This window comes from Xiphias gladius, chromosome 19 (genome assembly GCF_016859285.1).
Source record: "Xiphias gladius isolate SHS-SW01 ecotype Sanya breed wild chromosome 19, ASM1685928v1, whole genome shotgun sequence".
NCBI lineage: Eukaryota > Metazoa > Chordata > Actinopteri > Istiophoriformes > Xiphiidae > Xiphias > Xiphias gladius.
This window is the reverse complement of record NC_053418.1, coordinates 7,796,764-7,811,969: the sequence shown is the minus strand read 5'-3', so window position 1 is coordinate 7,811,969 and position 15,206 is coordinate 7,796,764. Positions and strand designations below refer to the sequence as shown.

General features: G+C 44.1%; 1 protein-coding gene across 1 annotated transcript; it reads left to right on the top strand.

Annotated features, from left to right (window-relative positions):
- Positions 1 to 575: 575 nt before the first annotated feature.
- si:dkey-164f24.2 (fibrous sheath CABYR-binding protein) lies at positions 576 to 14,027 on the top strand. The gene is made up of 13 exons (XM_040154638.1): positions 576 to 671; positions 3,359 to 4,015; positions 8,914 to 8,961; positions 9,798 to 9,842; positions 10,038 to 10,430; positions 10,755 to 10,787; positions 10,943 to 11,008; positions 11,194 to 11,301; positions 11,748 to 11,867; positions 11,973 to 12,221; positions 12,366 to 12,482; positions 12,703 to 12,803; positions 12,962 to 14,027. Exons 1-12 carry the CDS (start codon positions 627 to 629, stop codon positions 12,763 to 12,765), a joined length of 1,944 nt encoding a protein of 647 aa, XP_040010572.1. The 5' UTR covers positions 576 to 626; the 3' UTR covers positions 12,766 to 12,803; positions 12,962 to 14,027.
- The last annotated feature ends 1,179 nt before the right edge of the window (positions 14,028 to 15,206 follow it).

Below are 15,206 nucleotides of genomic sequence, written 5' to 3'. Positions count from 1 at the left end.
GTCGCAAAACGGACTCGGAGGAAACGTTCAAAGAAAGGGGGAAAAAAAAAGGGGGGGCTAAGAAGAAAAGGTAGAAAAACGGGGAGCATGTGGCGTTGTTGCCATGTGCAGTCCAAACGTATTTCTAACCGATCCGGGAAAGGGGGTGTGGCACTCTGTAAAACCACGGATCTCTCTCTCTCTGTGTCGCTCTCTCTCTCTCTCTCTTTCTCTCTGTCTCTCTCTCTCTCTCTGTGTCTCTCTCTCTCTCTCTCTCTCTGTCCCTCTCTGTCTCTCTCTCTCTGCTGTGGTGGACTGGTTACATAACATAGCCAGTAGATAGCCCAACTCGGATACAATCATCTCACTGAGCTGTCGTGCACGTGCATGTGTTAAGTCGAGGGGTGTGTGTATCTCTCTCTCTCTCTCTCTCTCTCTCTCTGTGTGCGTGTGTGTGTGTGTGTGCGCGTGTCTCTCCACGCCCCCCCCTCCCATCTTTCATCCCAGTCCTCTCATAGGTCACTTGCAAAGGTAACGGGAAGACCGGGGGCTTTATAAAGATCCACTTTGTTCGCTCGGCCTCGCTGCTCGTTTTTCTTTCGTCGTTCGTTGACCGCGTCCACCGGCAAACACACCAAAAAAAAAAAATGCCCAGCAAGAGGAAGAAGAACAAGCGTCGCATGAGGAGGGTGGTAAGTGGTGGCGGGCGCACTAGAAGTCTTCTCATCACGACCACATCCAAAAGCCTTTTGGACTAAATTTGTCGGGACCCTCCTGTCTTGGACTATGTGGAGGAAAGTGACCTTTTTTGACCGCTCGCGATGATGGTGCTTTTTACTCAGTGCGTCTGTTGATGGTTTCTCTCGTAAGAAAAAACAAAACAAAACAAAACAAAACAAAAAAAAAACCATAAACAGACGCAAACCCATCGTGATTGCTGATGCGTGGAATACAGATTGATGCAAAATACAGCTTTTGCGCCCATGATCAAATCGAGCGTCTAAACAAGAACTTAAATCCAAATATCAAGAGAAAGGTGACAAAAAAAAAAAACAACTTTTTTTTTTGTCTTTTTTTTTTCTGACACATCATTTTGTGTTAAATCTGTTCATGTCAATCGTGACTTACTCGACCGCAGGCGTTCACACTCACTGTGTTGTTGCTTGGTTTTTTTTTTTCCTCTCTCTCTCGTGACGCACTCCGCTACGAGGAGCGCTCCGGGCTCCGGGCTTAAAATCTCGCGAAGGCAGAAGGTCGTACCAAAAAAAAAAAAAATGCAATCTAAAGAGATTACACCGAAATGATAAAGTCGGTTACCGATGCAGGACGCTCCTGGCCCCGCTTTTAGGTGCAGGAGACAGGGAAGATTGTTCACCTGCGGGGCTCAGCCCCCGTGGGCCGTGTAAAAAAAAAAAAAGGTAAAATTCAGGGATGGAGCTTTTAGGTTTATATTTTCTGCGGTTCATCGGGAAAAGGGCCACATTCAAAACAAGCGATAAGAAGCACGTTTTCTGGTCGCGAACAAAGCAGGAAAATACGCATCCACTTTACAGTGCACGCTGCCCGGACCTGAGAAGGGGCTACTTAGCTCGGTGTGCCGTCGCAGCAGCGCCGGTGACATGACAATTGGCATATGTGACTCCTGACCCCCCCCTTCCCCCACTCCTCTTAGGTAACTGGGAGAAATTTTACTTCTGAACATCCAGTGCCCAAAAGGGAAGGAGTGGGTGTGGCAGGGAGGGGAGGGGGTGTAGGACTGTCGAGAAAGTAACACAGAGGCTCCAGTTTCTCAGAGGGCAAAGGTTACTCCAGCCGAAAACACTGTTCTCCGTCATTTCCAGTCATAATAATTAATCGTTTCAAACCACGCTCTCTTTTCTAATTTCAACCTAAAAATAACCACTTGCTTCACCACCAAAGGCTCACTCGAAGCCCAGTCCTCCTGCTCTGGTAAGACTTCTCAGTATGGAGTTTGTGGCATTCTTCCCCAACCCCCGCCCTTCCTTAAGCCTCTGGCTGGCCGGCTGGCTGGCTGGCCGGTCCGCGACTCGCAACACCATACAGCTGTATTTGGTAGTGTGTTGACTGTAGGAATGTGTCTTGCCTTCGTTTTCCCAGATTGGAGTCTGCACAGTCTCTCCGATTCTCCCAGTGTCTGCTTTTGACACTCGGATAAGAATGGGCCCTGAGATCACTTACAGTGTGGTGTTATCACACCTCGGCGATAGCAGAGTAGAGGAAGGGAAGGAACTGCTGGTCACTTGAAGGCGTCAAGCTGAATGCTCCTCTTTGGCCACACGTGCCTTTATGTTCAAGGCCCCCCAATTTGATAAAAGAGTGTTTCTCTCTAGCGATGGCTGGGAATCCTTAATACGGCCCAAGGAACACAGTCAACAACAACTTTGATTAATTGATATTTATATATTACTCTGTGGTTGTGAGGCTCTGATTTCTAGACAGCGAGTTATTTGCGGGCAAAGATCAGGGAGGGTTTGTTTTGACGGTGGCTAGCTGGACAGGCATTGACATATGCACCTACACACACATGCTTCGTTGGCTTACAGCATTGGTCTAACACTGTGAATGCCTAACTGGCTGTCGGCCTAACAAAAGCATTTTCGGGGAGTGATTGTAACCTGATTATAACCTGATTATGATGTGATTAGGCCCACTGTCTGGCCCGCGGGGCACCCATCAGTGCTGCTGACTCGCACGGTTTCCCTTCCCGCTTCACCAGACCTGTCAGGAACACTCTGATTCAACTAATTAGCTCCCATTATCTAACTAGCTTTGCTGGGCCCACTCCCAGTAACTCAGCCCCTCCCTCCAGTGGCCTGTGCTCCTAAAACCTCCATTAAAACCCGAGGGGGTTTTGTCCGGAGCTGAAAAACATGTCGGACCTGGCTGGGATGGCATGCCTGGTATTCTGGTACAGAAATGTACTAGAATGAAGCACAGGCTGACAACAACATCAGTATCTGAACACGCTGAGCACCTCAGTAGCATTCAGACCCCTAAAACCAGTATTTGCCTCTTTTTCTTTGTATTTCACCTTCATCTTTTAGCAGTTTGCTTTACCCACAAAGCCAAATTTTGAAGCCACTGTACATTAAGTAGCATATATATTTACTTACGCCACAGTAAGTAACCAAGAGGATTCATGTGGAAATATCAAGTTTCACGCTCTTTTCAGCTTTCAAACTTTGAAAGGCTCGGTTGTTTGAAAAAAATAAATAAATTCATGTTACCCTAAACTAATTAACTTAATTTCAATTTGATTATACGTTGTATTTTGTACCAGTTAACAAGTAAAATACCATTGTAATGACATGACAACAACCATTAACCCAAATGTTTTTGTGTCTGTCCCCCTTTGCAGCAGGCGCAGAGGAGAGCCCTTGAAGAGCAGCATGCGGCCAACCCGCCAGTCAAAGCAAGCCCTGGGATTGCAGTAAGTGCGCCCCCCGGCACAACCCCAAAGAAAGCGGCTAAAACTCCAGCACGAGCTCCAGAAAAGGTCCAAGAGACCGTTCCCATTGCTGTCCCCATTGCGGAGACGCCCAGAATAGAACCGAAACTAATTGTGAAAGAACCTGTCGTAGAGCCCGTCCCAGACAAAGTAGAAGCACCAGAGCCTGAGGCCGTGGTGCTGGAACAGACTCCAGCAGAAGTTGAGGTTGAAGTCCCAGCACCGGTCCCCGAAGAAGCACCAGTCGTCGAGACTCCACCAGCTGTAGAAGCACCAGAGCCTGAGGCTGTGGTGCTGGAACAGACTCCAGCAGAAGTTGAGGTTGAAGTCCCAGCACCGGTCACCGAAGAAGCACCAGTCGTCGAGACTCCACCAGCGGTAGAAGCACCAGAGCCTGAGGCCGTGGTGCTGGAACAGACTCCAGCAGAAGTTGAGGTTGAAGTCCCAGCACCGGTCACCGAAGAAGCACCAGTCGTCGAGACTCCACCAGTGGTGCCCACTGTAGTTGAAGCTGCTGTAGTACAGGAGGCTGAGCTTATCATTCCCGAAATAGAACCAGTAACTGAGGTAAGAAAGCTTTTTTTTTACACAGGTGTGCACGTTAGAGATAGTTGGACTGAGGAATTAAAAAAGGTTTGGTTTTCCATCATCAGTACAAAATTCAGATAGAGATTCAGTCTTCTTCAGACTTCACCAAACAAGTGAAGCCTTATTACAAAACTTCCCAGTAACATTTTTTTCTTTGGTGTCATCATTAGTTTTAGAAATTACCCACTGTTTATGACATCCGACCAAATTGGTTCCTTTTTGGTACAATGAGTTGTTTAGGGTTCAGCAGGTACCTTCATTTAAAGTTGACAGATGCAGTTGACATTTTACATGCTCGTTATTCAAGTGTTGGAGAAATGAGCATCATTAGGTTCCATTTTACATATGGTTTGCTGGAAAAAGAAACTTTCTATGGGCTGTTTCTGGAAATTTCGTCAGTGTGAGTTTTGGTTTTATGAAGTGTTTGGTGTTTTTTTTTTTTTTGGTTGCTATTTGGTCAAATGGTATGTGCTGTCGCTCGGTCCTTATTGGAGATGGGAGGTAAAATTGCCAGTGGGGGGTGGGGAAGGTGCCGAGCGAACAGCATGTTCCATTTAGCAAAGAGGTGGAAAGTAGGAGAGAGACTGTAGACTACATCAGTTGGAGACTGGGCAGAGCTTTTTCAGCAGTCATTATACATTATCACTGCCTGCATCAATTAGCACGTGTCTTTCTTTTAGATTTTCTTTCCTTTTTCTAATACAAGCGGTCAAGGAAGTCGTTTTGAGTTTTAAAGTCAGTTAAGTTGAGAAGAAAAGGATGAAAAAGCTTGCTGTCTGTCCTCTGTTGTATTTAAGGAAATGCATGGCCTTTGGCAATTGGTTTTGCACGAGCTCTGTATCTATACTGAGTGCTGACTGTACACAGAGATTCATACAAAAAAAGTATATCACTGAAAGATGTTTCCCAAGATTATTTTTTACCCCCCGAAAGCAATACATTTTCAATAGCAAGTTGAAAAACAATGGACATATAGTCTTCGTCATCAGCCATCATGCACATAACTTGGGAACAGAATGTTCTGTTTCAGCCAGCCATGCACATACATGTACATCCATGTGCCTGAATTCAGTGCACATACACACTTTCAAATGCACACACACACACGCACACACACACCAAATTCTTTTGTCTTTGCTCCCAATAACTGAACCATAACCACATATAGGGCACATGGATGTGCACGATGCTGCCCAGGGCCCAGAGTAAGCGGAGACAGGAGATGTTATCAATGGCGTGGCCATTTCCTATCCCTTCACTCGGTGCCACACTGTTCTCCAATAATACTTGGGCCGTCCCGTTTGGCTCACATGGATGTCATTGAGTTGGAGGTTTGGATTGTAACCTCTAACCCCTTAGTGTTATGCTCTAACCACTGATCTATACAGGACCAGTAAAGATGTTTCTATAGGAGATGGACTGCCCATCATGGTGTTGTTAAGCTGTGGCAGTATCCACCCCCTCCACCCCTCCATCTCTTCCTCCCGCCCCTACGACACACTACCCATTTCTCCCCTTCATCCCTTCCTGCCTTGCTTTTTGCCTGCTCTTTCGCTGCTTGCAGATGTGCCAGATTCAGCGGAGACGCATAGAAACACTCGCAGACTCTTTTGCAAAACTGAAAATTAGTCAGCGCAGACTGCAATTGCAAACACATACAGTTGTAGTATTTGTTTGTACTTGCTTTGTGTTATGAACTTTTTCTCAAATTTTGGCTTTGTGAATCTTTGTGATCCTTGAGCTTTGGTAAACTTGCACTTGCGGCCACAGGTCTGAGTGTTCACTCTGTGACACCACGTGTCAAGCTAGAGCTGTGACACTCACAGATGATCAGAGTAGGCATAAATGGGGGTAGTATTTAGCTGGCTTTTGGGTCAAAAAGAGGTGGCCCCACCACTTCTGGATGTCGCCACGGAGAGTCAGGTGAGTATAAACCCACCACCCAAATTTACAGACCTGCTGAATGTGTTTCATTTTTCTGTGGCCTAAAGCGACAGTGGGTGCGGCCCCTGCTGTGGCTGAACATTTTGTACCAGCTTGCTCCCTCTGTGCTCCTGAAGCCCTCCACTCCTCCCCCCTTCTGTCCCTCACAGTTTTCCCTTGTAAATTTTCTCTACCTCATCAACCTTCCTTCCCTCCCACCACTTGTTTCCTCTCTTGTCTCTCCTTTCTCCCTCCTTCAACCTCCTCTGCCCTCCTTCTTTCACTTTTCTCCTCTCCCCTCTTCTCCCCCATCCCTTCTTCCATCCTCCCCCTCCTCCTGTGGGCCCTTATTAGCTTGTCTGATCAGCACGTGCATGCGTTCACCCATGTGTTCTCCTTTTATTGCTGGTTCCTTGCCGGTAGTACCGGTAGGAGACAGGACTGGGGAAGGTGGGATATTGTGTTGTTGGGACATTGGGGGATACATCTGCCTGTGGAAGTGTGTGTCTTGGTATGTGTGTAGTTCAGCCTTTGGTATTTATGTGCTGAAGAGGAGCTTACAGACAGCTGTCACAACCTTTCTAAAGTCTGTGACAAATTTCTAGTGAAGGGATGACTCGGGGTACATTTGCTCTCGGTTTGCTCCCAATGAAAATGTGAATTACAGCAGGCTAGCAAATGAGGGGTAAGCATATTTTCTCTTATCACGTTTAACATCAGCCAGAGAGAAAAAAGTGGGGGACAGCGATGTGTGAAGTGATATTTATTTTGGACTTTGGACCTTGGAAAAATGATCACCCTGTGGCAAAATATGCGAGGATCCCCAACCCTCCTCTCCCCAGTGTCCAGCCTACCTCCACACACACGTACACACACACACACACATATTCAACCCTCCCCACATTTCCTGGCAACTTTTATGGGTTTGTTTTGTTAGACACTTCAGAGCTTTGTTAGCTCAACCATTTAGTTTTGCACAGAGAGCAGTCAAAATGTGCCTTCTTCTGTTTTAATTTTTGCTTTGACAATGATTTCAAAAGCTGTTTTTTGTAGTTATCTACAAGATTATTCTTTACAAGATTGACAAAAATGTCAATTATCTTATTTGGTTGTCAGAGATCCTGAAAAAATCCAAAATGAGAATCTAAATATTGTGTGCATAAAGTTGGACGGAACATAGAGTCGTGTGCATTTATGTACACTATGTCGTTGTGTTTGTGTCAAAATGGTCTGTGTAAAATGTAGCTGTTCCTACATCAGCTTTGGTTTATGCTGAATTTGTCTTTTAATAGGACTTGTGGGGCAGGATCTGTGTGCAGATCAGTTTGGTACAGAGTGTTCTGGTACTGGGACAGGCTGGATGGGGTGTGAATACTGTATGGAGCCACACGTGTGTGTGTGTGTGTGTGTGTGTTTTACCATCAAGCAAAGGAAGGCCTATAGTCCACCTCCCTCCTTCCTTCTCTCCTCCTTTCCCTCCCATACACCATCCCTCCAAGGCTGTGGCTGGGGTATATTTTTACCATTCTCAAGTATTAGTGCACGATTGCCTACTTGACTTTTGTTCAGAAGTTGTTAAAATCCTGCCGGACTGGATTCCTCACGCTTCAGTAGCACAAGAGGCGGAGATGGTCAAGTAACTCGAGTGTCACCAGGGGGCATTTGAACTGTCTTCTGTGATAGTTTTCACTCTGTTCTAACTACTGTCGATAGATGAAATTAGACGATTTTGGCTAATGGATGACTGGCCTGTTCCTGACTAGCGGTAGCAGCCTGCATGCACTGGGCTTGTCCTACATTGAAGTAGAGCTGGTACATAACAGGCTAAATAATTTACTGTCGGACTATGAAGATTTACAATATTTATGTGCTGCTCGCTGTGATTGCCACTACGGCTCAACACGCTTGGCTGCCCAGTGCGTGCTGCCAGTGGCCATCTAGGCTGCCGCCAACTGTTCCAGCAAATTGATGGCAAGGCTGAGAAGTAGAAAAATATGAGAGGTTTCTATCATTATCTGGGCTTCTTTGGGCATCTGTGGATGGGAAATACATATCTCTGTCAGTAATACTAATAACATTATAACTGACAAGAAGACAAGGTCTTAGAGCAGTGTCAGCTACAGAACATTGCTTCATCTACGGATAAATATGTAATGTCTTGCTCATGGACACTTGAGCAGGTCACACACTTGAACTTCTCTGTCTATTGCAGACTTGCGCCATTATGAATGCTGCAGAGATAATAAAAGATGGAATTAAAGATGTGGGAGTTTTAAAAATTGTGTGGGTTTTGTGGAGTAAGGACGTTAATGGCGAAGACAGTTTTAATGAGATGAAAAAGTTTTCTGAACCTGAGGCGGATTTTGCAAAGGGGGCGAGAAGGTGGCCTAGAATCTTCCCATTATACAACTGGTTGTAACATTCCTGTAGGATGTAGAGGGTTCCTCCCCTTTGCCCCAGGTACAGCTATGGTCCCACACAAAGCACACTCTTAAGAAGATGGTGTGCATTTGCTGTTTTATGTGGACTGCCAGGTCAAATTTACAATCCGAAAACATCCTCATTTTGGCTCGTCTTGAACACAGTAAACCTGCTAAGACCCTCACTGAGTTTTCTCTGTTAAATGCCTCGTGGCCACCGCTGCTACGGTTTGGCTGACAAACTGTTGCGTGGAAGACCATTTTGCTCTGGGCACATTTTTAGGACAGCTATTTGTGTGCCCCTCCCAAAGCTCGACCTTTAAAAAAAAAAACAGAAAATGGCAGCAGCATAACATTAGGCAAATATTTTTAATTGCCTTCAAAATGGCTGTTAATGTATCCCAGAGTGCCTTTTAATGAGATGTACTTTCTTGCCAACTACAGTCTGTTTTATTAGATTGACTGCATGTACAGTATATGTTCATGATTGTTCTGCTGACTCATGAATAAACGCTCTCCTTCTTTCCTTCATAGGTCACACCCCCAGCTGAGGCGCCAGTGGCAGCTCCTGCTGATACTGAAGTAAAACAAACCTGAATTTTACACAAACATGTGTACACACACACACACACACACACACACACACATTTTTGTGGTATAAGCCAGGGGCAGATAACACAGGTGCAAATGCGTATGAGTGAAGCATAACTCAACATGACACTTTTCAAGCGAGAACTGCTTTGATTTTTGAGCAGCATACTAAAGAGACACCTTTAAATGCCTTTAAGGAGGTTCTATGTAGAGCAGAACAACACATTTGAAGCCAAGAGGAAGCGGTAGTAAGCAAAGCAAAGAGCTCTCATTAATTAGTGGCCATGCAGATTTGCCCTTTTAAAAAAGAATAGTAGAATGTATTCAATGAGTACAAAAGTCTAAACTCTTATGGTAACAAATGTCAGTGTTTGTGGCGGTGTTGCTCATATGTCACACCAAAACAGTTGTGGAAGTGACAGCTTTCGTTAAAAAAAAGAGTAACTCACGAGTTTCCACTCGTGTTTTCTAAGTTTACGGCAGCAGCAACTAGACAAGAGACAAGCCTTTCACTGGAAAACATTTGTGTGCCTTTAGCTTCACACCTGATAAATAACAACCACACTTTGCCTCAGGTCTTTCTCTCTTAAATAACACAGCTCTCAGATCACAATCTGGCTCTCCTACCCCACGTTTTCATGAAAAAAAAAAAAAAAAAGAAACATGTTTTTTGGGAGTTTTACTGATCTTGGCAGTTCAGTTGAAATAAAGAGCCATTGTTTGTATATTATGATATTAATCTTTCTAGTGATCAATTTGCCCATCCAGCCATTCTGTCATAAATAAAGGGTTTGCTAAACTGTATTTATTCATTTGTTGTTCTCCAGGTTCGGTCGGTTGAGGCTGCAGTCATAACGCCAGAGACTGAAGAGGTAACACTTTATGACTGAATGGTTTGACATTAGATTGAAGTTAATACTCAGTAGTTTTAGTCATGAATGTTAAATCGCTGTAAATTTGTTCCCACTGTATGTTTGTCCAGGGAGAAAAGCTTAGTTACATATTTGTCCTTTAGTTGCATGTTGCATGGCTCCTTAACATCTGCTGTGTTGGTTCTGCATGAGCAGACTCATGATGTCTGCGAGCCAGAGACTGAGTCGGAGCCCGAGGCCTCGGCAGAGGAAGACACAGTCACTGAGGTGGAGGTGGAAGTGGCCGTCGCAGAGGACGCCGCCACACCGGAGCCCGTAACTGAAGCCACTGAAGAACCGGTGGTAGAAGCGCATAGCGGTGGCCAAGTTTCCGCGGAGGCAGAACCCGCTGCGTCTGAGGCGGTTACAGAAACAGTCGTGGAATCGGTGGAGGAGGATATCACGGAGATACCTGAGCCTGAGCAGGTGACTGAAGCGGTCGTCGGTCCTGCGGCTCCAGCTGAGGAGGAAGAGGTTGAAGCCGAAGTAGAAGTGTTAGCTGAAGAAGGCGCACCGGAAGTCCCTGCTGAGCCCGTTACAATCGCAGAGGTGCCACATTGATACAAACACTTCACTCTTCCCTCTTTTTTTGTGTTTTTCTGTCTTTCCAAGAATGCAAAGTGGTACAATGCAGTTTTTGACTTTGATGAGTTTTTTTTTTAACATATTTTTTTCTGCATGATCATTTGTGGCTCGTGTGTAGCATGTGGCTTAAATGTTACATCAGTAGGTTATCAAGCAGGTGGTCAAAAGCTGAACTTTCTGTTGTGCTTTTATGGCATGTTCTGTCAATTGCATAATTTATTTCAACATTTTATTCAACAACAAACACCAAAGACACACTGTGACCTTCTATTTTTTTGCTTACATCAGGACGCTCCTGCCGAATCTGCGGAAGTCCCAGTGGTAAGTATTTTTTCTTTTCTCCCCACTAAGAAATACATCATGCAGTTAATAATACATTTAATACATTATGCTTATTACCTTCCTTGTAACTGTTACTTAACTGCGTGTGATGTGCAAAATGATGTCATGAGTACAAGTAACTGTTGTCTCACCAGGTGCCAGATGCCGTCCCTGAGGCTCCGGTAGAAGAGGCTGAAACTCCCGTAACTGAAGGCGAAGAGGTAAAACCTAGGGTTTTTAATTAATTTCATCCCTAATGTTATGTGAAAACTGTGCTCTGGTAGTCGCATAGATCATCCCCAAATCAGAAGTTTATGGGTTATGCTGTTATGTTTTTACTGATTTACATACTTTCTGTGCTTTGTGCTTAATGTGTGGAACATTTTTCCTCTCTTGTTCCCTCCAGGCTCCTGCCACCCAGGACGTTGCTGACACGCTGGTTGATGACTTTGTCGTCACGGAATCCGTCTCAGCAGTGGAGGGTGCCATTGCTGAGTCTGTTGCTGTCCAGCAGGTGAGAACCACATGGGCAGGAATTTATCGCTGGAGATTATAACTGTTATGTTACACCTAGTAAGCAAGATCTGTTTAAGTCGCAAAAAGCCGACATTTCATTGGCATCCTGCGTCTGTAATTCAGACTATTTCCCCCTGAACCAGTAGCAGACCTGAGCTGTAAATGAATTGCCTAAGGCCTGTGTCTACCAGGTGGCAGGATGTAACAAACAAATGCAATGCAGCCTGATGCATTCTTAGTGTCACGGTAAAAGTAATCCACTGTCAAATCAATGTAATTCTTTCGTTGTGACAAAAGGGTTCAGTTGTATGGTCTGAAATGATCCTGTGGCATTTAAACTGGATGATCAAGAGGACTGCACCGTACCTCAAGCCGTATGCATTTCAAATGGTCCATTTGTATCATCGGTCTTTTCTAACCTATTCCTCTCCCTGCTGCATTTAGGATATCGTGGGCACCCTCAACGCCCAAACAGAATGTGTGGATGTGACCCCTGCTGAGCCTGAGCCTGAGCCTGAGCCTGAGCTTAAGCCTGAGCCTGAGCCTGAGCCTGAGCCTGAGCCTGAGCCTGAGCCTGAGCCTGAGCCTGAGCCTGAGCCTGAGCCTGAGCCTGAGCCTGAGCCTGAGCCTGAGCCTGAGCCTGAGCCTGAGCCTGAGCCTGAGCTTAAGCCTGAGCCTGAGGCTGAACCTGAGCCTGAACCTGAACCTGAGCCTGAACCTGAACCTGAGCCTGAGGCTGAGCCTGAGGCTGAACATGAGGCTGAACATGAGGCTGAACCTGAGGCTGAGCCTGAGGCTGAGCCTAAGGCTGAGCCTAAGGCTGAGCCTGAGCTTGAGCCTGAGCCTGAGCTTGTGCCTGAGCTCATTCCTGAGCTTGTGCCCGAGCCTGCTACTGCCCCTGCAGTGGAAATGGTTGTTGTAAGTTACTGTTTTGGCGACTGGCTAATTGGCAGCCATATACTCTAGCTTTGTATGGAATATAGCCTATAGTACATGTCTTTTTAAACACATACGTGGACTCTCTGTCTCCTAACCACCTCTCTCCCCTCCTTTCCTTTCCAGGATGCTACTGCTGAGCAGACATGTCTAGATGTGCTGTCAGAAGAACCTAAGTCAGAAATCTGTGACATGCCATGTCAGATGCAGCTCACTGTGGAGTCTGTACAGCTCAACTCAGTGGTAAAGGACTTCAGTGTTTCCAGAGCGGCTTGTTTTTGTGCTGGTTATTTACACTTGACAAGTGCTGAGTGGAGTTTTTTTTTTGTTTTTTTTTTTTGGATTAAATATGGATTTAGTCATGCTCAAAATACGTTCGAGTGCCAACTTAATTCACTTGTTTTCGGTTAATACTCGTGATCTTACAGTGTTCTAACCTGATCTAATGTCTTTTGTTGTTCAGGACATGCCAGTTGAGACAGCGTTGAATGGACACATCGTTCCAGAGGTCTCCATTGAGGGCTAGATCCCCACCACTCAGTTTGGAAGACCTTTTTTGTCTTTGTAAGTTCCTTTAATATTGAATCAGTCCTTTAGGACATAGATTATCATTCTGTGGCCGTTTTACTCTCTGACCTTATTGTTAAACTTTAAATGACTCAGTTCAGACTACTTCCAGCAGCCACTAACCAGGACCCTGTCTTCTTCTTTGTATATTTCAGATTCCCCTTTGGTCACTTGAAGGACTCAAAGCTTTAATGGGAGTCAACCAGCTGACCGTTTTTTTTTATTTTTTTGCTTTTTTTTTTTTTTTTTTAATATAGGGCTTACGACAGAACCGCCAGGAAATCGAGGGAACATCCACACTTTGAAGTGCCTTTCCTGCCTTGGTTCCTGTCAAAACACCAAACCAGATGTTAACATGCCAAAACTGCTGCATTCAAGGCAGCAGAACAGACTGTTGTCATAAGTTCTCAGAAATAGAAACAAACATATTGTGGCTCCTTTTAATCTGTATTTCTTCCAGGAGGCATGTACAGTGATTTTACATTAGCAGTAGAAGCAGAAGTTGTTGAGAGATGGAGATTCCTAAAACAAGATAAATGGCAGTGCCTGGCATTTCGTACGTGTTCCCATCTCTCCAGAACATCTGCTTCAGCACTGCATACACTCAGTGCATGTGAATACTGTAGCATCGGTGAAAGTGGCTATAGTTTGTACTTGGGCCTATGTTCATACTTACGGGTGGGAGGGGCAACTTTTTCTGTTGTTTTTCCAATCCCCTTCTCAAAATCACAGATTTTGCTCGACAGGCTCTCTTTACTAAGAGTCGGAGCTTCAAACTTCACCCTAGCCTCTTTTTCTGCCTCCTTCTCCTTCCTCCAATTCTCCTCTCTGCCTCCACTAAGTCCCAATGCTTACATTTGTCTGATGCTAAAACAGATCCCAAGAGTAGAGTTTTAGGATTTATTGCTCCAGTGGCCTATGGAGAATGGTGGATATGAAGGGGGACGAACTCAGAGGCCAATTTTGCGTCTTTTTTTCCCTCACTTTCTCCTTTTTTAATTCATTTTTGTATAGACCATATGATGCGCTACAGTTTTTATGTTCAAAGTCTGCGCTCTGGAGGGGAGAAGTGACATGATGTGATCTGGTGATGAGGATCACCAGTTGGCTGTTTGATGGTTTGACTTCAATCAAACTTTGAAATAAAGCTGTAACTCATCGTGATGCTGGAGTACGTGTTTCACTTTGGAATCCAGAGATAGGATCAAACTAAAAATCAGAAATGCATCAGTCTTGGAGTGGGGCAATTGAGAAATTTAAAAATGTAAAATATATGCAGTATTTTGGCTTAATTTTCAGTTCTGTTGTGCCAATAAGAAAATCTTTGGTAGCTTTCAAAGATCCATCCTCGGTAAAAGATCCTGTTTCTCTAATTTATCTAAGGTTGTCAATGTGAAGCCACTGTAAATCTATTATTTTGACATTGTGGCTAATCTTAAAAAATATTGATGGTATAACAGTATAAGTGCAGCCCCGTTTTCTGGCCCATGGGAAATGATTAGTAAAAGTAATGTTTGATAATTAATTGTAATTGAAGGGGGCAAAGAATAATCTGGTTAAATCTTTAGAGATTGCATCTGGGGGAAAATGTAGATGGGATAAGAACAAGCAGTAAAGACGTGTGGAGAACATACACTTTACAATAACTTACGTCAACCCAGAAGCTTGTCTGTCAGGTGTGACAATTGTTAAAGGTATACTTCTATTTTGAAATTTCTACTTGAAATGGACAAGGGCACATCATTAGGCTTGCTATTCCATAACCTGTAACTCATTGCCCTACAGAAAACTTCATAGTATCTTTTTTTAAACCACAGATAATACTATTCAGTTAGCATCCACTTGGCTCGGCTCTCTGTTTTAAAAATGATCCATACTTGATAAGTTGTTAATCATTCAAATAATGAATACTTACTGGTCACAAACAAAATTCTACATGAAGATGATTAAAGCTAGAACTGGAATGAGATACATACAGATCATATTCTTATGATGAGCTTCATAATAAAGACAAGGAAAAACCAAATTATTTGCCTCAGACCAGAAGATTTTTAATTATTTGTTTTTGCATTGAAATCTACATTCATATATTAGTATGATGTAATTTGGTTCAGTAAACACTGCCAATATTATTATAATATTATTTATTTTTTTCTTAATTAGGTTTACTGGCCCCTTGAGTTGGAATTTTAACAAAACGTCCAAATGCAAAACAGAAGCAACAATTTCAGTTCTGCCATAAGAGAAAAAAGAGACAAAAAAGTAAAATTAAAAAAAAAAAAAAGACAGGAGAAACAAATGATAAACACATAGCGCATAACAACAGAGAGGATATATATTTGTAAAAGCACATTCGTATTAATAATAGATGCTTTGGAATGAAAACAGCAACAAAGAGGC